General features: G+C 44.2%; 1 protein-coding gene across 1 annotated transcript in view; it reads left to right on the top strand.

Annotated features, from left to right (window-relative positions):
• Positions 1 to 26,421, top strand: part of LOC141052052 (cytochrome P450 2F2-like) — a 61,304-nt gene extending 34,883 nt beyond the window's left edge. Inside the window, exons 6-10 of the mRNA XM_073549240.1 lie at positions 7,765 to 7,941; positions 8,040 to 8,181; positions 9,058 to 9,242; positions 9,340 to 9,481; positions 25,997 to 26,421. Coding sequence (XP_073405341.1) covers positions 7,765 to 7,941; positions 8,040 to 8,181; positions 9,058 to 9,242; positions 9,340 to 9,481; positions 25,997 to 26,187 — 837 coding nt within the window. The 3' untranslated portion in view covers positions 26,188 to 26,421. The remainder of the gene's footprint in view (positions 1 to 7,764; positions 7,942 to 8,039; positions 8,182 to 9,057; positions 9,243 to 9,339; positions 9,482 to 25,996) is intronic.
• The last annotated feature ends 188 nt before the right edge of the window (positions 26,422 to 26,609 follow it).

Genomic DNA, 26,609 nt, shown 5'->3' with positions numbered 1-26,609 from the left:
CAACATATATACTACATGCATGCAACATGCATACTACATATATACTACATGCACGCAACATGCATACTACATATATACTACATGCATGCAACATACATACTACATATATACTACATGCATGCAGCATACATACTACATATATACCACATATATACTACATGCATGCAACATACATATATACTACATATATACCACATGCAACATACATATATACTACATATATACTACATGCAACATGCATACTACATATATACTACATGCATGCAACATGCATACTACATATATACTACATGCATGCAACATACATATATACTACATATATACCACATGCATGCAACATGCATACTACATATATACTACATGCATACATACTACATATATACCACATGCATGCAACATGCATACTACATATATACTACATGCACGTAACATACATATATACTACATATATACTACATGCAACATGCATACTACATGCTCCGCCACTGTAAAAAAAAAGTCCCTACTCTCACTTTATGGCATTGCTGTGTGAGAAATTTCTTACTGTGGCGGAGGAATACAGTGCGGAAGGATACCTACCTCCCTTCATTGGATTCCTGGAGCCCGTAGAGAACGGTAGCATCAGCTGATGCTGCTGTTCTCCACGCAAGATCGTCGTGGGACACTCGTGGACTTCTGCGGATCAGGGGTAAGTATATTGGTGGTTTGTTATTTTAATATTTATTCCATAGATGACAATGGCTTCGGGGAACAAAGTGACAAATGATGGTGAGTATGTGCTCTATGTTATATGTACTGTATGTCTATATGTATGTATTGTATGAATGTATTGTATGTAGTATATATGTATGTTGCATGCATGTAGTATATATGTAGTATATATGTAGTATGCATGTGGCATGCATGTGGTATATATGTAGTATGTATGTTGCATGCATGTAGTATATATGTAGTATATATGTAGTATGCATTCTGCATGCATGTGGTATATATGCAGTATGTATGTTGCATGTAGTATATATGTAGTATATATGTATGTTGCATGCATGTAGTATATATGTAGTATGCATGTTGCATGTAGTATATATGTATGTTGCATGCATGTGGTATATATGTAGTATGCATGTAGTATATATGTGGTATAAGTGTAGTATGCATGTTGCATGCATGTAGTATATATGTATGTTGCATGCATGTGGTATATATGTAGTATGCATGTAGTATGTCTGTATGTTGCATGCATGTAGTATATATGTAGTATGTATGTTGCATGTAGTATATATGTATGTTGCATGCATGTAGTATATATGTTGTATATATGTATGTTGCATGCATGTTGTATATATGTGGTATGTATGTAGTATGCATGTTGCATGTAGTATATATGTAGTATATATGTATGTTGCATGCATGTAGTATATATGTGGTATATATGTATTATGCATGTTTCATGCATGTAGTATATATGTTGTATGTATGTTGCATGCATGTAGTATATATGTAGCATGCATGTTGCATGTAGTATATATGTAGTATGTATGTTGCATGCATGTAGTATATATGTGGTATATATGTAGTATGCATGTTGCATGCATGTAGTATATATGTTGTATGTATGTTGCATGCATGTAGTATATATGTGGTATATATGTAGTATGCATGTTGCATGCATGTAGTATATATGTTGTATATATGTATGTTGCATGCATGTGGTATATATGTAGTATGCATGTAGTATATATATGTAGTATGTATGTATGTTGCATGCATGTAGTATATATGTAGTATGTATGTTGTATGTAGTATATATGTAGTATATATGTAGTATGTATGTTGCATGTAGTATATATGTATGTTGCATGCATGTAGTATATATGTAGCATGTATGTAGTATGTATGTTGCATGCATGTAGTATATATGTAGTATGTATGTTGCATGTAGTATATATGTATGTTGCATGCATGTAGTATATATGTAGTATGTATGTTGCATGTAGTATATATGTTGTATATATGTATGTTGCATGCATGTGGTATATATGTAGTATGTATGTTGCATGCATGTAGTATATATGTAGTATGCATGTTGAATGTAGTATATATGTAATATATATGTAGTTTATATGTATGTTGCATGCATGTAGTATATATGTGGTATATATGTAGTATGCATGTTGCATGCATGTGGTATATATGTAGTATGCATGTTGCATGTATGTAGCATGTATGTTGCATGTATGTAGTATATATGTATGTTGCATGCATGTAGTATATGTGTAGTATGTATGTTGCATGTAGTATATATGTTGTATATATGTATGTTGCATGCATGTAGTATATATGTTGTATATATGTATGTTGCATGCATGTGGTATATATGTAGTATGCATGTAGTATATATGTGGTATATATGTAGTATTCATGTTGCATGCATGTGGTATATATATAAAACAACACCATATGGAACCAAATATATATCCCAATAGAGTCGCCCACTTTATAGTGCTGACTCAATGGGAATGAAGAGTGGACACTCCAGCATAACATATTACACAGGGAGAAATGGAGTACAAGTCCAATATCATAAAAAATGACAAGATTTATTAAACATGTAGTACTGACAAATTACATACATACATGACAAAAAATGTTTCGCCTCGGTGGTGGCGCTGCTTGTTGTCCTGGTGGAGTTGAATATGGGTAAGTACTATTGCATGGGATAGTGGGATTTTTTTCAGGATGCGCACCTGTTAGGATCTCTCCTTACCTCTTTATCCCTTAAGTATGGCCCATATCAATCATAAGCACTAAGCACTTTATATTGTAATCTGTAGGACTAATAAGCAGCGGACATTATCTGATCCTTCATTTTTTGTCATATATGTATGTAATTTGTTAGTACTACATGTTTAATAAATCTTGTCATTTTTTATGATATTGGACTTGTACTCAATTTCTCCCTGTGTAATATGTAGTATGTATATTGCATGCATGTAGTATATATGTAGTATGCATGTTGCATGTAGTATATATGTAGTATGTATGTTGCATGCATGTAGTATATATGTAGTATGCATGTTGCATGCATGTGGTATATATGTATTATGCATGTTGCATGTATGTAGTATGCATGTAGTATGTATGTATGTTGCATGCATGTAGTATATATGTAGTATGCATGTTGCATGTAGTATATATGTAGTATATATGTATGTTGCATGCATGTAGTATATATGTAGTATGCATGTTGCATGCATGTGGAATATATGTAGTATGCATGTTGTATGTATGTAGTATGTATGTAGCATGTATGTAGTATGTATGTTGCATGTATGTAGTATGTATGTAGCATGTATGTAGTATGTATAGTATGTATGTAGTATGTTTTTTTGTTTTTTTTTACATTCAACACATTAGCCGGATGATGGGACTACTACTGTCCCATCATTGGCTAATGTGTCAATCACTGTCATTGTAGCAGGCATCGCCCGATGGGACTTGTAGTCCCATCGGACGATGCCTGCACAGACCCCCGCAGCCTGCACAGACCCCCGGACAGTCGGCACAGACCACCAGCAGGCCGGCACAGCCCCCTGGCAGGCCGGTACAGACCCCCGGCAGTCCGCACAGGCCCCCGGGCAGTCCACACAGACCCCCGGGCAGTCCGCAAAGACCCCCGGGCAGTCCACACAGACCCCCGGGCAGTCGGCACAGACCCCCGGCAGGCCGGCACAGACCCCCGGCAGGCCGGCACAGACCCCCGGGCAGTCGGCACAGACCCCTGGCAGGCCGGTACAGACCCCCGGGCAGTCGGCACAGACCCCCCGGAAGGCCCGAACTGACAGCGCATCATGATGCGCACAGACCACGCATCATGATGACGTCATTTCGGCAGCCAATCAGAGCCACAACAGTGGCTCATTGCATTATAGGAATTTCTGATTCCGATATCCGATATTGAAAAAATATCGGTACTCGGTATTGGAATTCCGATACAGCGAATATCGGCCGATACCCGATATTTGCAGTATCGGAATGCTCAACACTATACCTGATATGTGTGGGTGGAACCACTGTTTCGGTGCATGGCAGAGCTCAGAAGGGAAGGAGCGCCGTTTCACTTTTTCAATGCAAAATTGGATGGAATTCAGATCGGACGCCATGTCACGTTTGGAGAGCTGCTGATGTGCCTAAACAGTGGAAACCCCCCACAAGTGACCCCATTTTGGAAACTGGACCCCATAAGGAACTTATCTAGATATGTGGTGAGAACTTTGAACCCCCAAGGGCTTCACAGAAGTTTATAACGTACAGCCATCCAATTATAAAATCATATTTTTTCCACAAAAATGATCTTTTCACCCCCAATTTTTATTTTCCCAAGGGTAACAGGACCCCAAAAGTTATTGTGCAATTTGCCCTGAGTACACTGATACTCCATATGTGGGGGTAAATGACTATTTGAGCGCATGGCAGAGCTTGGAAGGGAAACAGCGCCATTTGACTTTTTTGGCTGGAATTGAGATCGGACACCATGTCGCATTTGGAAAGCCCCTGGTGTGCCAAAACAGTGAAAACCCCCCACAAATGACACCATTTTGGAAACTAGACCTCCCAAGGAACTTATCTAGATGTGTGGTGAGAACTTTGAACCTCCCAGGGCTTCACAGAAGTTTATAACGTACAGCCATAAAATTAAAAAATCATATCTTTTCAACAAAAATGATCTTTTCACCTTCAATTTTTATTTTTCCAAGGGTAACAGCACCCCAAAAGTTATTGTGCAATTTGTCCTGAGTACGCTGATGCCCCACATGTGGGGGTAAACCACTATTTGGGCGCATGGAAGAGCTTGTAAGTGAAGCAGTGCCATTTGACTTTTTTGGCTGGAATTGGGATCGGACGTCATGCTGCGTTTGGAAAGCCCCTGATGTGCCTAAACAGTGGAAACCCCCACAAATGACACAATTTTGGAAACTAGACCCCCCAAGGAACTTCTGTAGATGTGTGGTGAGCACTTTGAACCCCCAAGGGCTTCACAGAAGTTTATAATGCCCGGGCGTGAAAATAAAAAAATCATATTTTTTCCACAAACATGATCTTTTAGTCCCCAATTTTTTTTATTTTGCCAAGGGTAACTGGAGAAATTGGCCCCCAAAAGTTGTTGTCCAATATGTCCTGAGTACGCTGATACCCCATATGTGGGAGAAAACTACTGTATGGGCACACGCAGTGGCTTGGAAGGGAAGTAGTGACGTTTTGGAATGCAGACTTTGATGGACTGGTCTGCGGGTGTCATGTTGCCTTTGGAGAGCTCCTGATGTACCTAAACTGTGGAAACCCCCCACAAGTGACCCCATTCTGGAAACTAGACCCCCCCAAGGAACTTATCTAGATGTGTGGTGCGCACTTTTAACCCCCCAGTGCTTCACAGAAGTTTATAATGCCCGGGCGTGAAAATAAAAAAATCATATTTTTTCCACAAACATGATCATTTAGTCCCCAATTGTTTTATTTTCCCAAGGATAACAGGAGAAATTGGACCCCAAAAGCTGTTGTCCAATTTGTCCTGAGTATGCTGATACCCCATACGTTCAGGTAAAACACTGTTTGGGCGCATGGCAGAGCTTGGAGCACCATTTGACTTTTTCTACGCAGAATTGGCTGGAATTGAGATCAGACGCCATGTTGCATTTGGAGAGCACCTTATGTGCCTAAACAGTGGAAATCTGCCAATTCTAACTCCAACCCTAACCCCAAAACACCCCTAGCCCTATCCCTAATGGGAAAATGGAAATAAACACATTTTTTTTTAATGTTATTATTACTCCCTAACTAAGAGGGTGATAAAGGGGTTTTTTATTTACTATTTATGGTGGGTTTTTATGTTTGGCAGCTGTCACATGCTAAAAGACGCTTTTTATTGTAAAAATAGTTTTTGCATCATCACATTTTGAGAGCTATAATTTTTCCATATTTTGACCCACAGAGTCATGTGAGGTCTTATTTTTTGTAAGACGAGTTGATGTTTTTGGGACCATTTTCGGCCACGTGACATTTTTTGATCGCTTTTTATTCCGATTTTTGGGACGCAGAATGAACAAAAATCAGCATTTCATGAATTTCTTTTGGGGGGTGCGTTTACACCATTCCACGTGCGGTAAAATTTATAAAGCGGTTTTATTCTTCGGTTCAGTACGATTACAGCGATACCTCATTTATGTTGTATTTTTATGTTTTGGCGCTTTTATGCAATGAAAACAATTTTATATAAAAAATAATTATTTTTGCATCACTTTATTCTGAGAGCTATAACTTTTTTATTTTTTCACTGATGATGCTGCATGGCAGCTCGTTTTTTGCGGGACAAGATGATGTTTTCAGCGTTACCATGGTTATTTATATCCGTCATTTTGATCGTGCGCTATTGCACTTTTTGTTCGGCGGTATGATAATAAAGCATTGTTTTTCGCTTTGTTTTTTATTTTTTAAGGGGTTCGCTAAAGAGGTTAACTAATGGGACAGTTTAATAGGGCGGGTCGTTACGGACGCGGAGATACTAAATATGTGGGTTTTTTTATTTCCAAAAAATGAATTTATTAGGGAATATTTTTTTTAATTTATTTAGCGATTTTTTTATAAATTACTTTTACACTTTTTTTTTACTTTATTATATTGTCGCTGATCTGACACATCACACAGCGCTGTGTCAGATCAGCGATCTGACACGCTCTGCACAAGGTTTCCTCATGCCTGCGCTATGCAGGCTCTGAGGAAGCCGCCTCCCTGCAGGCCCTCGAAGGTCCCCACTGCCATATTGGATCCTGGGACCTGCAGGGAAGGAGGTCCCCTGCCGATGCTACTCTAAACCCCTGGTACACTGCGATTATGTTTGATCGCAGTGGGCCAGGGGTTAACGTGTCGGGGGCAGTCCTTGACACATAGTGCCGGGTGTCAGCTGTGATAACCAGCTGACACCCGGCCACGATCAGCGGTGCCCCCCGGGAGCGCCGCTGATCGCGATGACGTACTAGTCCGTCCCCGGTCATAGGGGCCTGGGTACCTTGGACGGGATAGTACGTCAGATGTCAGGAAGGGGTTAAAGAACACTCCTCCTCCTCCTAAAGATTTTATCCTGTTAACATATTGAAATCATCATATTAAATAGCACTGTGTTCTTATAATTGCTCATTTTTTTTTCTACCCATCTAATTCTTCTCTTTTGCATTAGGTCTATAACATCACGTGATTAAAAACTGACAAGATGAATCCTTCTAAGCTCTATGTTTAAACAGGAGGCCAATTTTCTATGCACAAGTCATGAGTCACTGCAAAAGCCTACGGAAGAGGGGAAGAGGGAGCAGCTGGGTCAGGAGTTGAAGAGATGATGAGTCATGTAGGGACAAGATACTTCCTGTTTCTACATAGAGCAGAGAAAAGAGAAGAATTAGCTGGTAGAAAGGCAAAATGAGCAATTGTAAGTGCACAATGCTATATAATATGATGAATGCAACATACTAAAAGCATAAAATCTTTGAGTGAGTGGAGGAGGAGTGTTTTTTTTAAATATTATTGGAATGTTGTTCTCTTCCTTTTAGCAACTAAAGCCTCCTGGTTAAACATATTTGTTTGCTCATAACTGTAGAAAGGGGGACCAAATATGTTAACTATTGAGCGTACAGAAATTCCTATGGGAGCCTTACATGGGTGTAATCGTGTATGTTTTTTATTTAGTCTAATTTGATCATTTTTCTTTTATTTCAGCTATACAACATTTACCCAAATGTCCTGAAGTACATACCTGGACCTCATCATAAAATTATGGAAAACTTTTCTTTCATGGCAGACTATGTTAGGAAGAAAATGGAGATCAATATGAAAACTTTCGACAGTAATAACCCAAGGGATTTTATTGACTGTTTCTTAAACAAAATCGAGAAGGTAACCCCCTTCCAAACTAAAATGTCCATCAGTTGTCACATATATACTAAGCTGAACTTTCTATCATTGTATACACTATTTTCTCTTATCTGCACCAGGAAGGTAAGAATAAACCAGATATCTACAATACCGATACTTTGGTGATGAACACTATGATCATGTTCTTTGCTGGGACAGAAACAGTAAGCACTACCATCAGATTTACATTATTGCTTCTTATGAAATACCCCAGCATAGCAGGTATGTAGCTAGCATTAGACACATCTTTAAAAGTCTAATGTTCTCTTAAAGGAAATCTATCATCAGAAATTAACCTATCATTTAAATCAGTATTTTTTTTTAATCGTTCAACATCCTTTATTCCATATATCTTGCAATTTTCACACCGGCCACTGCGCTTTTTTTTAGACTCTAACTTCTTGTTGTTTCAAGAAACAACACATGCACATAGCAACAATATTCAGAGCTAAACCCTATCTTTCTGTAGCAAAGTGTCTAATGAGCAGGGGCAAAAGTCATTGTGAAGTGAGGAGAAGCAGGGTCAGACATGACATCAGATGAGCACAAAATACAAAGTTCCCCAGCTCCTGTAGATTGGCTGTGAAGATCTTTGGCACAAAAAGTGAAAGCCTTTGCTTAGCTTGAAGGCAGACAAAGCAAACAAAGGCATCCAGCTATTTGACTATAAAGCTTCACCTATTTATTAGTACAGTTTATATCATTCCAGGTACATTAAAAAATATTGCATTAAGGCAATAAAACGACGCATTTCAGGCATAAAACTGTCATTAATCATGGTAATAATATGACATCAGCTGCTTATAGCGGTGTTACTTGTCATTATAATACTGCCTGTGATGATCTGCAATCTTCTGATAAACTCTTCCTGAAAGGACAGGGGGTTCGAGTGTAAAAAAAAAAACCCAAGTACCGTGAAATTGCAAAATTTCAGCTTTTAAAAAAAGAAATAATGATAGTAATATGAAACAAAAACATTCCGAAAATTATATTGCAAATAAATTTAACACAAAACCTGATTTAAACACAAGGTAATTTTTGATAATAGCTCCCCTTTAAACAACATATAAAAAATATATAATTTTTTTGTTTTCTCAGAGAAAGTCTACAATGAGATAGACAATGTAATTGGCCAATGTCCACCAAAATATGAGGACAGATTCAAAATGCCGTACACAGACGCTTTCATACATGAAGTCCAGAGATTTGGTGATGTGACACCATTGGCTCTTCCCCATGAATTGAACATGGATACTGAGATTCGCAATTATAAACTCAAGAAGGTAAGTACCAATTTGCACTAAAAAAAATATTAAAAATGAAAAGTAAAACATTAAATAAGTTTACTCATCACTTTTCCAATTATTTTCCAAATCACAGGGAACAGTTTTCACTTCAGTTCTTACAGGTGTGCACAATGACAAGACACAGTTCAAGAACCCGGAGAATTTTGACCCAAAACACTTTTTGGATGAAAATGGGAAACTAATGAAGAACGAGTCCTTGATGCCATTTTCTTCAGGTGAGGGTGACATGATACTAGTTTCTGACATGTCTATTTTAGTGAAAACATGGATTTTGGACCAAACAGGGCATCAAATTCTGGAGATATTCCACTTGGATATGTATAAATTAAATGACAACTGGGTGTTACAAGCCATGCAACATTCAGCTGCTCCAAGTCAACAGAGCAGCTTTTCCTTTTCTGGGCTGCTCTGTTTCATGGGGTCTGACTGCCCATGTCATGCTGATTGCCAGCCAGCTCTCTGCAGTTTTGTAGTGGGGAGAGGCTCTCAATCAGAATGACTTCGGCAGTCATGCCCCATCAACAGAGCAGAGAAAAAGAGAATCCACTGCTCTGTCGAAAAGACGTCAGTGGTAGCCGCTGAATCGTCGGCAGGAGCAGTCTGTGACTACTCTGTGCTGATAGAGATTTGCACCAGTCACAACAAGCAGGTAGTTAGCAACAACCTTCCTGTTAATTCTTAGGCCCATAGTAAAAAAATAAAAAGCCCTTGATGAACCATTTAAAATGAATGTGTATCTACTATATAATTGCCAATCAGCTCTGTCACAGCTTTCTGCGATTGTGTCGCTATCCCACAATCCTGCTGCCGGAAGCTGTGAAAGAGCCGACCGCCAAAATGGAACATCCAAGCAGGGGCGTATCTACCGCGGTCGCAGCTGCGACAGGGCCCGGAGTGCTTAGGGGCTCGATTGCGGAGCTGCAGCTGCTCATTGGCTGTGCAGCTGCGTGGCTGCCAGGATGCAATTGGCCTGACGCGATGGCTGCTCTGTGCGCACAGGACCAGTTATGAGGTCACAGGAGGGGAGGAGTCAGGGGTCACATGATCAGGGGCATCGGTGTGTGCAGGACCCTGCTGTGCTGGTTATCATGGTGCTTGATGAGAGGAAGTTTATGTGTGGGGTCAGGAGGGGTTTACAGGGTGGATGTAGCAGAGCCATGTGTGTACAAGGTGTACGGTACGGATCAGAGCTGTGTGTGTACAAAGTGTATGGAGCACAGCCATGTGTGTATGAGATGTATGGAGTAGAGCTGTGTGTGCACAAGGTGTACAGAGCAGAGCCCTGTGTACGAGATGTACGGAATGAAACTGTGTGTGTAAAAGGTGTACGGAGTGGAGCCATGTGTGAAAGAGGTGTACGGAGCAGAGCCATGTGTGTACGAAGTGTACGGAGCAGAGCCGCGTGTGTACAAGGTGGACGTAGCGGAGCGTACGAGGTGGACGGAGTGGAGCCGCATGTGTACGAGGTGGACGGAGCGGAGCCACGTGTGTATGAGCTGGAAGGAGCGGAGCCTCATGTGTGCGAGGTGGAAGGAGCGGAGCCTCATGTGTGCGAGGTGGACGGAGCGGAGCCGCGTGTGTATGAAGTGTACGGAGCGGAGCCGCGTGTGTATGAAGTGTACGGAGCGGAGCCGCGTGTATACGAGGTGGACGGAGAGGATCCGCGTGTATACGAGGTGTACGGAGCGGAGCTACATGTGTACGAGGTGGACGGAGAGGAGCCGCGTGTGTACGGAGCGGAGCCACGTGTGTACGAGGTGTATGGAGCAGAGCCTCGTGTGTATGAGGTGTAATATAGAGAAAAATATCCGTAACTCCCAAATGCGAAAAAAATTATCTGTTTTTATTCACAATCAAATAGTCCACAAGGTTTACATTCAATTATTTGTTGTAACTAGAGTTGAGCGAAACAGGTCAGTCAGATTCAAAAATCGCCGACTTTCGCCAAAGTCGGGTTTCATCGATCGAAACCCGACCCTAGCGTGAGGTCAGCCATGAGGTCACCGATCAGCACGCCAAAGTTGCGTTTCAAATGATGCTTTCAGCGCCTTTTCTCATCCAATGATGGAGGACGCACACTGTGAGCAACGCGATGACATGCGCAGCAGCCAGCACCATCTTAGAGAAGGGCATTGAAATGATTGGCTGGCTTTGTGTGGCGTCACAGTGGGTATAAAAGGCTGTGAACGCCGACCATCATCTTACTTCTGCCGATCTTACAATAGGGAGAGGTGCTGCTGCTGATTCTGAATAGGGAGAGCGTTAGGCAGGGAAGAAGAAAAAAAAAACTGCTTCTGCTGATAGCGCTTTTCACTGTACAGTTAGTGTGCAGTGAAAGGGGAGGATTTTTGTTGTGTGCAGCAGCACTGGTGGTGATTAGGCTGCCTTTTAAGGCTACCTGCTAGCTGCATTGCTGTGTGCACACTGCTGTTCAAACTGCTTTTTTCAAAGCACTCCAAATTTTATTATTTTGTCCTGGTGAGTTACTGAGCGTTCATTTTTTCACACACCGTCTAGCGGTGTACGCTCCTCACACTCTACCGTGTACCGGCTGGTATCACGGACAAATAGAAGCTATCTGGGTGTGACTCTGGAAGAAAAAGGCGAGGAGTTTGTCCGTTTTTCCAGACCTACACCTTAGAGTCGTGTCCGTTTTTCAAACAGTTTTGTATATCTGCTGTTTGATTACGGTCAAATCTAGACAGAGACAGCGTGTGTCAGTCCGTATACAAATTCACGGAGCTTGAAAATTTTACATACACACACCATACAGCATTGTACGCTCCTCACACACTACCATGTACCGCCTTCTAGCACGGACAAATAGAAGCTGAGTGTGACTCTGGAAAAAAAAAGCCGAGGAGTTTTTCCGTTTTTCCAGACCTACACCTTAGAGTCCTGTCCGTTTTTCAAACAGATTCGTAGATCTGCTGTTTGATTATGGTCAAAACTAGACAGAGACAGCGTGTGTCAGTCCATATACAAACACACGAAGCTTGACAATTTTACATACACCCATCGTATAGAGCTGTCCGATTCTCCAACAGTATTGTATATCTGCCGTTCGCATTATAGTAACTTTTATACTTAGTCAGCGTTTGTGTGTGACACTCCGTAAATACATATACGGAGATTGTTAGTTGCACAAAAATCGTATACAGCTGTACACTTCTGATACAGTTCCGTATATCTGTTTGTTGGATTACAGTCCAATACATACTGTGAATGAATGAATTCAAGTCTCCAGGTCCAGATGAATTACACCCCAGAGTACTGAAGGAGATAGCAGAAGAAATTTTTGAACCCCTCTCCATAATCTTTGAAAATTCTTGGAGAACAGGAGAAGTGCCAGAAGACTGGAGAAGAGCAAATGTTGTTCCTATCTTCAAAAAGGGGAAGAAGGTGGACCCAGGCAACTATAGGCCGATGAGTCTGACTTCTATACCAGGAAAGATCTTTGAACAAATTATTAAACAACATGTATGTCAATACCTGGATAAGAATGAAGTGATTAATCAGAGTCAGCATGGGTTTGTAACTAATAAGTCATGTCAGACTAATTTAATTTCCTTCTATGACGGTATTACTGATTGGGTGGATCAAGGAAATGCTGTAGATATAGTATATCTTGACTTCAGCAAAGCATTTGACAAAGTCTCTCATACAATCCTTATTGAAAAAATGACTAAGTATGGAATGGACAAGGCAACTGTTAGGTGGATTCATAACTGGCTTAGTGATCGGACCCAAAGAGTGGTCGTAAATGGCTGCACATCCAGTTGGAAGAATGTCTCAAGTGGGGTACCACAGGGCTCTGTCCTGGGCCCTGTATTGTTCAACATCTTTATCAACAATTTAGATGAAGGAATTGAGGGTAAACTGATTAAATTTGCTGATGACACAAAGCTAGGAGGGATAGCTAATACTAGAGAAGACAGAGAGAGGATTCAAAAAGATTTAAATAAACTGGAGAAGTGGGCAGCAACTAACAGAATGGTTTTTAACAGGGAGAAATGCAAAGTACTACATCTGGGCAATAAAAATGAAAAAAGCATATATAGAATGGGAGGAATAGGGCTAAGTGACAGCACATGTGAAAAAGACTTGGGTATACTAATAGATCACAGACTGAATATGAGTCAAAAGTGTGATGCAGCAGCAAAAAAGGCAAATGCAATTCTAGGATGTATTAACAGAAGCATACAGTCTAGATCACGTGAAGTCATTATTTCCCTCTACTCCTCTTTGGTCAGACCTCATCTGGAATATTGTGTCCAATTTTGGGCACCACATTTTAAAAAAGACATCAACAAACTGGAGCAAGTTCAGAAAAGAGCGACCAGAATGGTAACCGGTCTGCAAACCCTGTCTTATGAGGAAAGGTTGCAGGATTTGGGAATGTTTAGTTTGCAAAAGAGAAGACTGAGAGGAGACTTAATAGCTGTCTACAAATATCTAAAGGGCTGTCACATTGTAGAAGGATCAACTTTATTCTCATTTGCACAAGGAAAGACTAGAAGCAATGGGATGAAGCTGAATGGGAGGAGACACAGATTAGATATTAGAAAAAACTTTTTGACAGTTAGAGTGATCAATGAGTGGAACAGGCTGCCACGAGAAGTGGTGAGTTCTCCTTCAATGGAAGTCTTCAAACAGAGGCTGGACAGACATCTAACTGGGATGATTTAGCGAATCCTGCTTTGAGCAGGGGGTTGGACCAGATGGCCCAGGAGGTCCCTTCCAACTCTACGATTCTATGATTCTATGTGAGAGCGTCTGTGACTAACATAATATATACGTTGATTTAACTTGTTTAGTACACCTTACACAGCTGGATGCTCCTCATACAGTACCATCTCTCTGCTGGTATTTTTGGTACATTTTCCTAAACATGAGGAAGCATGGTGGAAGAGGCCGCGGACGTGGGCAGGGGGGCTCAGCTGGTACTGACTGATGGTGGTAGTGCATCGGCTGGTTCTGGCAAAAGCACAATAGCAGCTAAGGCAGGAGGTGTTGAGCCTGCGTCATTCTCTGGCCCAAGAAGGCCTGTAAGGTTGCCTTTTCTTGGAGTAGGCAAACCGCTTTTAAAGCCGGAGCATCAGGAACAGGTTTTGGCGTACACTGCCGAAACAGCCACTAGCTCTATTGCCTCCTCTTCTGAACGGTCGAAACCTGCAAGCACGGAGTCGTCAGTGCAGGGTTCTGGTCATAAAATCCCCTTTCCTTGTGTCCTTCACCCCCACCAAAAGTTAAGGATGCGGCAGCCCACACTTCAGACTACTCTATGGAGCTCTTTTCACATACCATGCCTAGGTTATCCAGTCAAATCCTGAATTCCCCAGTCCAAGATGAATCTTACATGGAGTGCACTGATGCACAGCCACTGCTAGATGATTCTGCTGGTACATCGACCCAGAGCACTACATTGCCCTCGCAGTCTATTGAGCCAGAATCTGACACTGATGAAACCCAGGTGCCCCTTCCCGCATGCTATACAACCTTACACGGTGACACAGAGGAAGGTAAAGAGGAAGGTGCAGATGTCTTTGAAGAGGAGGTGATGGATGACCCATTTCAGGACCCAGATTGGCATCCATTGGGGGAGGAGGGTGGTGCTGGCAATAGTTCAGATAAGGAGAAGGATCCGCAGCAGGCATTGACATCGCAGCAGCGGTTATCTAGCAGGCCCATAGCTGTCCTAAAACGTGGAACAAAAACTAAAAGAGTTGCAGGACAGCTTGACCAGACGGTCAACTTAGCACAGCATGCAAGGCCAGAAAATGTTTACCATGGTAGGAAGAGTGCAGTGTGGCACTTCTTTGTCCAAAATCCTACTGATGAGGCAAAGGTTACCTGTAAGAAGTGCGGAAGGACCTTTAGCAGAGGTAAACAACTCAGAAATTATAATAGCAGTTGCATGCTTAGACATTTACTCAACATGCACTTACAAGCGTGGACGGACTACAAAACCTCAGGTAGCACATGTGTACCTGCTCCGACTGAAGGTAGCCAACAACGCTTCATTGCTACCCCCACTGTAAGACCACCGCCACCATTAAGCACACCACCAGCACTAAATGTGGAGGTGTCTTTGCAAGGCCAAAGCACTCAGGGAATCACAATAGTTTTGCAACACAACACTGAATCTAGGCCATCACCACCAATACCATCACCAACCCCCTCTCACTCCTTCCTGTCCACCGCTACCTCCCCCATATGCAGCTCTCCAGTCCAGCTCACCCTATCAGACACTCTGAGTAGGACAAGAAAGTACTCATCCTCTCATACGCGCACACTGTGTTTGAACGCCTACATTGCCAAACTAATCTCATTAGAGATGATGCCCTACCATTTGGTTGAAAGCGAAGCTTTCCACGACCTCATGGCCTACGCTGTCCCACGCTATGACCTACCCAGTCGGCACTTCTTTTCTCGAAAAGCCATCCCTGCCCTCCACCGGCATGTGAAAGACCGCATTGTCCATGCACTAAAACAGTCAGTGAGTGGAAAGGTGCACCTCACAACAGATGCATGGACCAGTAGGCATGGCCAGGGCCATACCGTGTCCATCACTGTGCACTGGGTTAATGTGGTGGATGCAGGCTCCACTGGGGACAGTGGTGGTGGATCAGTGCTGCCTAGCCCACGGTATAGGAAACAGTTGGCTGTAGGCTTTCGCTCCTTCTCCTCCTCGTCTATCAGCGAAAGCTCGTCCACAGAGCGCAGTCGCGCGAGCACTACATCCGCAGCTGGCAGTGTTGCACACGAGGTGTCCCACTATCGAACAGCTAGTGGTAAGAGTCAGCAGGCTCTGTAAAAGATAATGTCTTTGGGCGACAACAGACACACTGCGGATGTACTGGCTGACTACTTGCAGCAACAAACAGAGTCATGGCTAGGCAGTCTACATCTTGAGGCAGGCAAGGTAGTCAGTGATAACGGCCATAATTTTGTGGCAGCCATAGCAAAACTCACACACATACCTTGCCTGTCTCACACTTTGAACCTGATGGTGCAGTGCTTCCTTAATAATTATCCGGAGTTAACATCCCTGCTCCATAAGGTGCGAAGACTGTGCTCGCACATCCGTCGCTCGGTCGTACACTCCAGTCGTATGCAGAAGCTGCAGCGATTGCTCCACCTCCCCAACCACTGCCTAATCATAGACGTTGCAACAAGGTGGAACTCCACCCTGCACATGGTTGAGAGGCTGTGCGAACAGAGGCAGGCTGTAATGCATTTGTGGGAGGATACATGGGCACACAGTTTGAGGGAAGAAATGGAATTGTCGGGTGTGCAGTGGTCAAAGCTGAAAAACCTCTGTAAAGTCCTTCAGTGTTTTGAGGAATGCACACTGCGGGTAAGCGCAGATGACACCATCATAAGCATGAGCATCCCACTTATGTGTCTGCTCATGCAAAGTTTGACGCACATTAAGGATCAGGCGTCTGCAGCGGAGGAGGAGGAGGAGGGAAGCCTTGAGGACAGTCAGCCATTGTCTGGTCAGGGAACTGTAATGGAAGCGATGGAGGAAGAAGAGGAAGAGGATGAGGATGAGGATGAGGGGGATGATTATTTTGGGCAGGAGGATGTTTCTCAGGGGGCAAGAGAAAATGTTGGCGTTCCCAGGTCAAGAACAGTGTTTGTGCGTGACTGTAGGGATGTGGATTTGCCAGAATCTGCTCCTCCACCCACCACGGGCAGTGCATCATTGACACCTGAAACATTGGCCCACATGTGCGATTATGCCTTGCGGATCCTAAAAAGGGACCCCCGCATTGCCAAAATGATGAGGGATGACGATTACTGGCTCGCCAGCATCCTCGATCCACGCTGTAAAGGCAAATTACACAACATCATGCCACAGGAGAACCTTGAGATAATATTGGCAAACAAACAAGCAACTCTGGTAAACCGTTTGTTTGAGGCTTTCCCAGCACACAACAGTGGTGCTGGTTCTCCCACGAGCCGTAGTGGGCACAATGGAAGAGGTGTTCATGGTGCACACAGCAGAAGTGACGTTGGAGACAGGGGTTTAATGACCATGTTGTGGAATGATTTCTAAAGTACCGCTCACACGACTGCTAATACTACATCGATTAAAAGTGACAGGAGGCAGCAGTGGGTCACCCTCCACCCAGGGCTGTGGGGTACTCGGTACCGGGCCGGTGTCAGGGGGATGTGTCACAGCAGCGGTGACCCGGTCCGTGGCCCTGGGCGCCCAAGTCAATGGTGGATTGTACTGTAGTTTATGTGAATAGTTTGTGACACCACCTGTGGTGTTTGGCAAGCAAGATGTTAAGCCAACGCTGCATGCGGATCCACTGGGACTGATGAGATGGTGCAGCAAAGATGGTGTAGCTCCCCACAGGTGGAGCTGTAGTCCCAGGGCAGTGAAGATGTAAGATTAGAGGAGAAGCACAAGCGGTGAGAGGATTGGTACCCATATGTAGTGGTGCTGAAGATGTTAGTGCACAAATGAATGGAGGACACCAGGGCTTGCAGTTTCAACGCTTTATTCACAGTTCGTGGCACACACTGGTGCCCGTTTCCATGCCGTGTCCTCCGGGGCAGAGACTCAGTCAACCTCCAGGGCAAGTCAGGGCTCTCCTCTCCAACACTCCGCCAACATGTACCTTTCCTGAACGACTCCGCCAATGCGCCTTAAGTGTGAAGTACTCCAGTACCGTGGTACTCTGGAGTTCCTCCTGTCAGATGTTCCTAGAACTCTCCTTGTACGGCAGACAGCTGTAGTCTACTTCGGGGACTCCCTTTTCCTGAGTCCCGGCTCTCTATACTGATGCTGTTGTGCCCCAAGTCTTAGATGGGAGTAGTGCATTTACAGCCAACTACTCCACCGGTGTCTGCTGCAGAACCATAAGTGTCCATACAACCTCGGGGACCGGGCCCCGGCCTTGTGCTGAGAGCTTATAGGCAGGGTTCCTCTTCCAACCCACAACTCCTCTCTGTTCTCTCTACTCTTTCGTTCCGTACTTGTCTTTCTCTCTCTATGGAAGCTTAGGTTGCAGTTCTATGTCTTTCTCCTTCTCTTCCCTTTCCCGTGTCAGCTGGCTCAGATCACTGAGGCAGCTGCAGCACTCCTTCTTCTATCCCTTTTCTAGGGAGCTCGTTCCACTAAGAACAGTCCTCAGACTCTCCTGACTGACTGTCTTTCCTCCTCCTGACCTCCCATCGGACTGATCTGATCTGTAATTCTAAACCTTCCCAACCTTTTATATGGATCTCAACTCCACCCACCTCCCAGCACATCCAGTGTTCCAAGCAGGGAACCACCAAAGGTGCTCTGCTACTCTCTAAGTGCAAAGCCGCTTGTGGATGTGCAGAACTACCCTGTTGTATGGGATGCGAGTGTTGGAGTGTGGAAAGGAGTTCCCAACTTACCTAGGTGGTGGGGCACCATACCTTAGGAGAAGGTGCAGTACCTCTGTGGTGACTGAGCCTCAGGGGCACCACAGCAGTTGTCAACTATGGTTACAAACTACTTTTCCTCCCATATCAATGTTCTCCCTCACAGGTCATTCCCCTTTGACTATTGGGCCTCTAAACTGGACGCCTGGCCTGAATTGGCACAATATGCCTTACAGGAGCTCGCTTGCCCTGCTGCTAGTGTGTTATCTGAAAGAGTCTTCAGTGCTGCTGGATCAATCCTGACAGAAAAAAGGACCCATCTGTCGACCCAAAATGTTGATGATCTAACCTTCATTAAAATGAACCATGCATGGGTTTCAAAGGATTTTGTCCCACCTTCCCCTGATGACACATAGGTTACCAGAAAAGTGCCTCGGTTTTTTCCTATTCTTCGGACTTGCCCAATTACACCCTTTGTAGCAGCTGAATGTCCAGCCAACACATCAACATATGCCAATTTTTAAACCTCCCTAACTGGGCTGCCCACCCCTCCCCCAACGGCAGGGGTCAAGACCTGGCGCACCTGGGCAAGTGCCGTTGCTCTGAACAGGTGGATGGGCCCACTGATGGCCGACGGCAATGGCACAGGGCCCCTCATAGTACAATACAGTGTCTCAGATGGTGGGAGGGCCCACTCGCCGTCAGACACACCAGCATACTATGATGGGCACTGTGCCAGTACTGTCGACCACGATTGTGCCCCCCTGCTTGGTCATGGCCACAGCACTTGCAAGTTGCAATACTTACTACTCCCTGCTCCACCGCTGTGTAGTCAGGGCAGTTAAATCCTTCACAGGGACGGCAACTATAAATTTGGTGTATTGATCAATGATGGTTAAGATGTAGCTATGGCTTGTCCTGCTGGCCTCTACTTTCAGATGATCAATGGCTACCATTTGAAATGGACGTCAACTTACAAGCGGATGCAGTGGTGGTTTATGATCACCTTTCACAGTTGTGATAGTCAGAGACGTGTGACATTCCTGCCACCATTTTTCAATGTCTCCTCTCATGCCAATCCGATAGAATCGCCTACGGCCTGTGGCCGCTGTCTTTTGCATTCCAAAATGACCAGACACATCATGATAGGCAGTGAGGACCATAGGTACATCTCTCCCTGTGATCACAATTTGATGGAGACGAGTAACGGTGATGTGATCCACGCTACTGCGATAAAGCAATCCTTTCTTCACAAAGAACCTTTTTCGCTTTCTCCACAGACACAGTAATTGAGGGTCTGCATCGCCTCTGCAAGATCTACTGGGAGGTTTTTCCGCCATGAGTAATTCCAAAATTTCTGCTAACACTCGACTTTGCGTCTATACTTGTATCCAGGTAGTTTCCAGTAGCGGAGATTCTGGACTGGTTTACTGAGATTGAAATATAAAGTATATACGAAGATTTAAAAGTACCACAACACTGTATACTGGTCTACGCTATGAATACCTTTCCCTTTTTCTACTTTTTTAATTCTGGTGTAATACATAGTGAGCCTGTGAGTGTCTGTGTTTGACTCCGGAAGTATAGACGGAAATTTAACCCTAGACTGGACACACCTGGTATGTGCTGATACAGTACCATGTTTCAAAAATTTGCATTAAGGTATCATCTGTAGGATAACCAACTGTGGGAGGGACCCTCTTCTTGCCACAGACAAACACGAGACTGAGACAGAGTTTGTATTGAACAGGTCCGTTTTTAGCGCCCATCCTTCTGTCGACAACAGCAATTCACCACAGCTGTTTCACTTTTCTCTGTACACAGGCCCCGGTACCTTCACTTCCTTTGTAACTATAATCGTGGCGTCCTCTGTGGCTCTTCCACTGTGGCTGGCCTAGGTCCAACCACCACAGCGCTGCATCAGTCTGAGCACACCGTCTGTATGATAGCCCCAGGCCGTCTTCGTCTGCGGCTACCGTCCTCTGGGCCACCCCCCCGTGACCGCCTCAACTGTCAGTCCTCTCTGGAGCCTTTCCACTGTCTCTATTTCCTCAGCAGAACTTCCTCTTTACTGTGCTCCCTTCACTGACTGACTCTCCCAGAACCTTCCCTCAGCCTTTTATACTTCCAGTTCTGGTAACTCCGCCCACCATCACCTAACAGTTTCTTTGACCAATGGCAGTTATTCAGTCCCACTCCTACACTCTCCACTGCCCTCCAATGGGCAAGCTAAAACACTGCACCCTTTCTCTTTATCTTAGCGGTTTCACACCTACACTGTGCTACACCTCTGCTTCTCACAACAGGCTGGTTTGTCTGTCAATCCACCTTCCGTACATCATCCATAGTGAGTGAGCGTGTGTGGGTTATGCCTTCTATATATATATGGTGATTCGGGGAAACAAATTTTTACACTATACTCGATACAGCTTGTATTTTGTTATACAGTACCTTTGTTCGACATTTAACATTACGGTCAAATCCATACTGTGTAAGCGTCTGAGAGTGACTACAGGACTATTTATACGGAGATTTCAATTGTACCCTACAAAATATATACTTGCTATTTTGTTATCCAGGACCTTTTTTACAACATTTTTTATTATGGTCAAAACCAAACTAAGTGAGCGTCTGAGGGTGACTACGGAAATATATGCCGATATTTTCAATTTGGCCAACACTGTATACAGCAGAACGCTTCTGATACAGTAACCTTTTGAGCTATTTAGATTCTGGTGTAATCCATAATGAGCCTGTAAACGTCTGTCTGTTACTCCGGCAATATATTTGGAAATTTAAGATTACCCCAACACTGTATACAGCTGTACGCTTGTGTTACATAACCCATTTACAGCTTTTCATATTCTTGTGTAATCCATACTGGGCCTGAGAGCGTTTGTATCTGCCTCCTGAAATGTATACGGAGAATCAGAATGTTTACACTATACTATATATACCTTGTATCTGGTGATACTGTACCCTTTTTCATCTTGTTATTTTATTGGGTAATCCATATTGAGCCTGTGAGCATCTGTGTATGCCTCATGAAATATATACGGAGATTTACTGTTATCCATAGACTGTATAGAGCTGTACGCTTATGATACAGTACCATATATCTGCTAGTATTTTGAGTCCATTTTCCAAAAGATGAGGAAGTATGGTGGAAGAGGACGCAGATGTGGGCGTGGAGGGCCACCTGGTACTGATGGAGGTGGTGGTGCATCTGCTGGTAGTGCCAAAAACACAATATCAGCTAAGGCAGGAGGTGTTGAGCCAGCATCATGGTGTAGCTCTGTAAGGCCTGTAAGGCTCCCTTTTCTGGGAGTAGGTAGACTGCTTTTAAAGCCGGAGTATCAGGAACTGTTTGTGGCTTACATTGGTGAAACAGCCTCCAGCTCTATCGCCTCCTCTTCTGAAGTTGTAAAAAATTCAAGCACTGAGTCGTAACTGCAGGCTTCTGGTCAGGAGCAACCCATTTCCTTGTGTCCTTCACCCACACCAAAAGTGAAGGATGTGGAAGCACACACCTCAGATTACTCCATGGAGCTCTTTTCACATACCATGCCTGGGTTAATTAAAAATAGGGCCCATCATGTTCTGGAGCATCATCCATGAGGCCCATCATGTACTGGAGCATTGTAAATGGTGCAGATCAGACACTGGAGCAGCATCTAAGGGGCACATTATACACTGGAGCATTACAAATGGGGCCCGTTATATATGAAGCATTGTTAGGGCCCATGATACACTGGAACATCATCCATGAGGCCCATCATGTACTGGAGCAATGTAAATGGGGCAGATCAGACACTGGAGCAGCATCTAAGGGGCACATTATACAATGGAGCATTACAAATGGGGCCCATTATATATGGAGCATTATTAGAGCCCATGATACACTGGAGCATCATCCATGAGGCCCATCATGTACTGGAGCATTGTAAATGGGTCAGATCAGACATTGGAGCAGCATCTAAGGGGCACATTATACAATGGAGCATTACAGATGTGGCCCATTATACATGGAGCATTATTAGAGCCCATCATACACTGGAGCATCATCCATGAGGCTCATCATGTACTGGAGCAATGTAAATGGGGCAGATCAGACACTGGAGCAGCATATAAGGGACACATTATACACTGGAGCATTACAAATGGGGCCTATTATATATGGAGCATTATTAGGGCCAATGATACACTGGAGCATCATCCATGAGGCCCATCAAGAACTGGAGCATTGTAAATGGGGCAGATCAGACACTGGAGCAGCATCTAAGGGGCACATTATACACTGGAGCATTACCAATTGGGCCCATTGTATATGGAGCATTATTGGAGCCCATCATACACTGGAGCATCATCCATGAGGCCCATCATGTACTGGAGGAATGTAAATGGGGCAGATCAGACATTGGAGCAGCATCTACGGGACACATTATACACTGGAGCATTACAAATGGGGCCCATTATATATGGAGCATTATTAGGGCCCATCATACACTGGAGCATCATCCATGAGGCCCATCATGTACTGGAGCATTGTAAGTGGGGCAGATCAGACACTGGAGCAGCATCTAAGGGGCCCATTACACACTGGAGCATTGCAAATGGGGCCCATTATATATGGAGCATTATGTGGAGCTCATCATATACTGTATGGAACATTATGTGACTAATTATTTGGTATGGAGAAATATATGGGGCTCATTATTCTGTATGGTGCACAATGTGGTGGCCATAACATTGTATGGAGTAGTATACTGTCCTGTTATTGAGCTATTTTACAATTTAAAATTGATCAGTCATGTCATGTAAGCAGTGAAGTATGTGTCATTGTACTATACCTATATTTCTGTGGCGTATCGGAGCATCATGAGTTGTGGTATGTGTTAAAGGGGCGCACTGACACTCTTTGGCCCAGGGCACGTGAAAACCTGGAGCCAGCCCAACCCCCCCACAACTTTTGCCAAATAACCCCCAGTTTTCAATGCGTAACTATTATTAGGAAGTAAATTAAGGTTGACAAGCTTCAGTAATAAGAATTGATGTTTTTGGCATTGAAATGGGCACTGTAGATGTGTTTACTGTCCTTCACTCCCTGCCGACTTTGCTTCCCCATTGACTTGCATTGGGTTTCATGTTTCAGTCGGCCTCCGACTTTTCCCTATAGTTGGCCGATTTCGTTCGACCCGACTTTTGCGAAAGTCGGGTTTCATGAAACCCGACTCGACCCGAAAAAAGGCAAAGTCGCTCATCTCTAGTTGTAACGTTTCGGTCACTATCCGGACCTTCTTCAGACAATGTAAACATTTGGAAAGACTCTGTGAATCTCTCAAGTGCATAGGCTAGAGAGCGAACACAAGGCAGTACTGCAAAATCAGCAGTGAATCTTGTGCTAGGTTAAAGTAGAGCGCTGCAATAAGTATGCTCCTGGACTGTGGATAAAGCCGATTGTGAATAAAAACAGTTTTTTATATAATAAAAAAAAGATCAATTTTTTCGCATTTGGAAGTGCCGGATATTTTTCTCTCTATTGAATCTGGACTGGTATCATTTTCTGTGCACCCCGCACCATTGATGGAGTGATGTGTCTTTTTATTTTGTGTATGAGGTGGACGGAGAGGAGCCACGTGTGTATGAGGTGGACGGAGCGGAGCCGCTAGTGTACAAGGTGTACGGAGCGGAGATGTATGTGTATTTTGGCATGGGGGGCCCATTTGAAAGTTCGCACCGGGGCCCATAACTTTGAAGTTATACCACTGCACCCAAGTTATGGGTATTCTGATATGGCGGCTGTGATTCATAGCCTCCGCCCCGCCAGCTGAGCCAATGAGTGTTGCCATGCGGGATTTGAATACCCCGCCAAGCCGCGCCCCTGGCCTCATCCAATGAGTGGCGCGGGATTCATTGGCTGAGCCGCCCGCTGGCTGAAGCTTGGAGGCAGATTCAAATCCCATGTGGCACCGCTCATTGGCTCAGCCGGTGGGGCAGGGGATTACTTACTTACATACTTACCTGACCGGGAGGAGTGTTGCCATGGAGCTTCTCTTCTCAGACTTCTCTCAGGCTGGGGCAGGAGTGCGGTGTCGGAATCGCGCATGCGCATAGCGCTATCTGACGCCATTTTACTGAAGACATATTTGCCATGTGCCTTCAGCAATATGGCCCCGTACAGCGTGGTATGGGCATGCATGCGCGTACTCCAGCGCTCCTCCCCCAGCCTCCTGCAAAACGGGACAGCGCTGGAGCACAGGAAAGAAAGGTGAGTATAAATGTTTTTTTGTATGTGTGCAGTTTAATAAGGGTGAGAGGACCCTACATATCAGGATAGGGGGGTGAGAGGTAGCATGCATACCAGGATAGGGGGTGAGAGGACCATGCATATCAGGATTGGGGGGTGAGAGGACCATGCATATCAGGATTGGGGGTGAGAGGACCATGCATACCAGGATAGGGGGGTGAGGGGACCATGCATATCAGGATTGACGGGTAAGGGAACCATACATATCAGGATAGGGGGGTGAGAAGACCATGCATACCAGATTAGGGGGTGAGGGGACCATGCATATCAGGATAGGGGGTGAGAGGACCATGCATACCAGGATTGGGGTGTGAGGGGACCATGCATACCAGGATAGGGATGAGGGGGGACCATGCATTTCAGGATTGGGGGTGAGGGGACCATGCATACCAGGATTGAGGGGTGAGGGGACCATGTATAACAGGAAAGGGGGGTGAGGGGACCATGCATATCAGGATAGGGTGGTGAGAGTACCATGCATACCAGAATAGGGGGGTGAGAGGACCATGCATACCAGGATAGGGGGGTGAGGGGACCATGCATACCAGGATAGGGGGGTGAGAGTGCCATGCATACCAGGAAAGGAGGGGTGAGGGGACCATGCATACCAGGATAGGGGGGTGAGAGGACCATGCATACTAGGGATAGGGGGGTGAGGGGACCATGCATACCAGGATAGGGGGGGTGAGAGGGCCATGCATACCAGGAAAGGGGGGGTGCGGGGACCATGCATACCAGGATAGGAGGGTGAGAGGACCATGCATACCAGGATAGGGGGGGTGAGAGGACCATGCATACCAGGATAGGGGGTGAGAGGGCCATGCATGCATTGAAATCCCGCATGGCAACGCTCATTGGCTCAGCCAGCGGGGCAGGGGATTCAAACCCCCCTCCAAAGCCGCACAGCACTGCTCATTGGCTGAGCTGCCTGCCGGCGGATGTTCATTTCACCGCACTCCTGATGCAATAGTATCGGGCCTATTTCTAGTGTAATATAAAGCCGAATATGTCACCTATTGTAGATATTTTTAAATTCACCATTTTTTCTTTTCAGGTAAAAGAATTTGCCCGGGCATGACCTTGGCGAAAATTGAGCTTTTCATTTTTATCACCACACTTCTGCAGAACTTCACAATCAAGTCACCAGTGCCCCCCGAAAAAATCTCAGTTGCTCCAGTGGGATGTGGGATTGGGCATATTCCTCCCACTTATGAGATATGTCTTATACCCCGAACATGTTCTTAAGAAGAACAATAATATCATAAGTTTTAAAAGATTAGGAGGTTAGTGAAGTGCTCATGACTGCGGGAAGCAACTTCATTATAGGGAAGAAAGATAACATTCCAAGTATTACTCATTTGTATCATTAGCTTATGGAATATATAACAATTTACAGAATGGAAGTGAACTGCATTATAAGGTATAGCTCTTGAGAAGAGCATTGCTATTACAAAATAAATCAATAAATACAAAATGTTATTTTTAGTGTCTTTAAAACAACTTTAGGAATTTAGTAACATTTGGTAAAAGCTGAGGATCTCTTCCATCCAAAGAACATAATGTAAAGTCATCCCTTTAAAAAAAGCAGACTGGCCCTGCTGCAAGTGTAGACTGTGTGTGTGTGTGGGGTCTCTCCCAGAATAAAGTTTGCTGAGGACAAAGGATAT

This window comes from Dendrobates tinctorius, unplaced genomic scaffold (assembly GCF_039654945.1).
Source record: "Dendrobates tinctorius isolate UK_male_01 unplaced genomic scaffold, ASM3965494v1 ptg000158l, whole genome shotgun sequence".
Taxonomy (NCBI): domain Eukaryota; kingdom Metazoa; phylum Chordata; class Amphibia; order Anura; family Dendrobatidae; genus Dendrobates; species Dendrobates tinctorius.
This window is presented reverse-complemented; position numbering and strand designations above follow the sequence as displayed.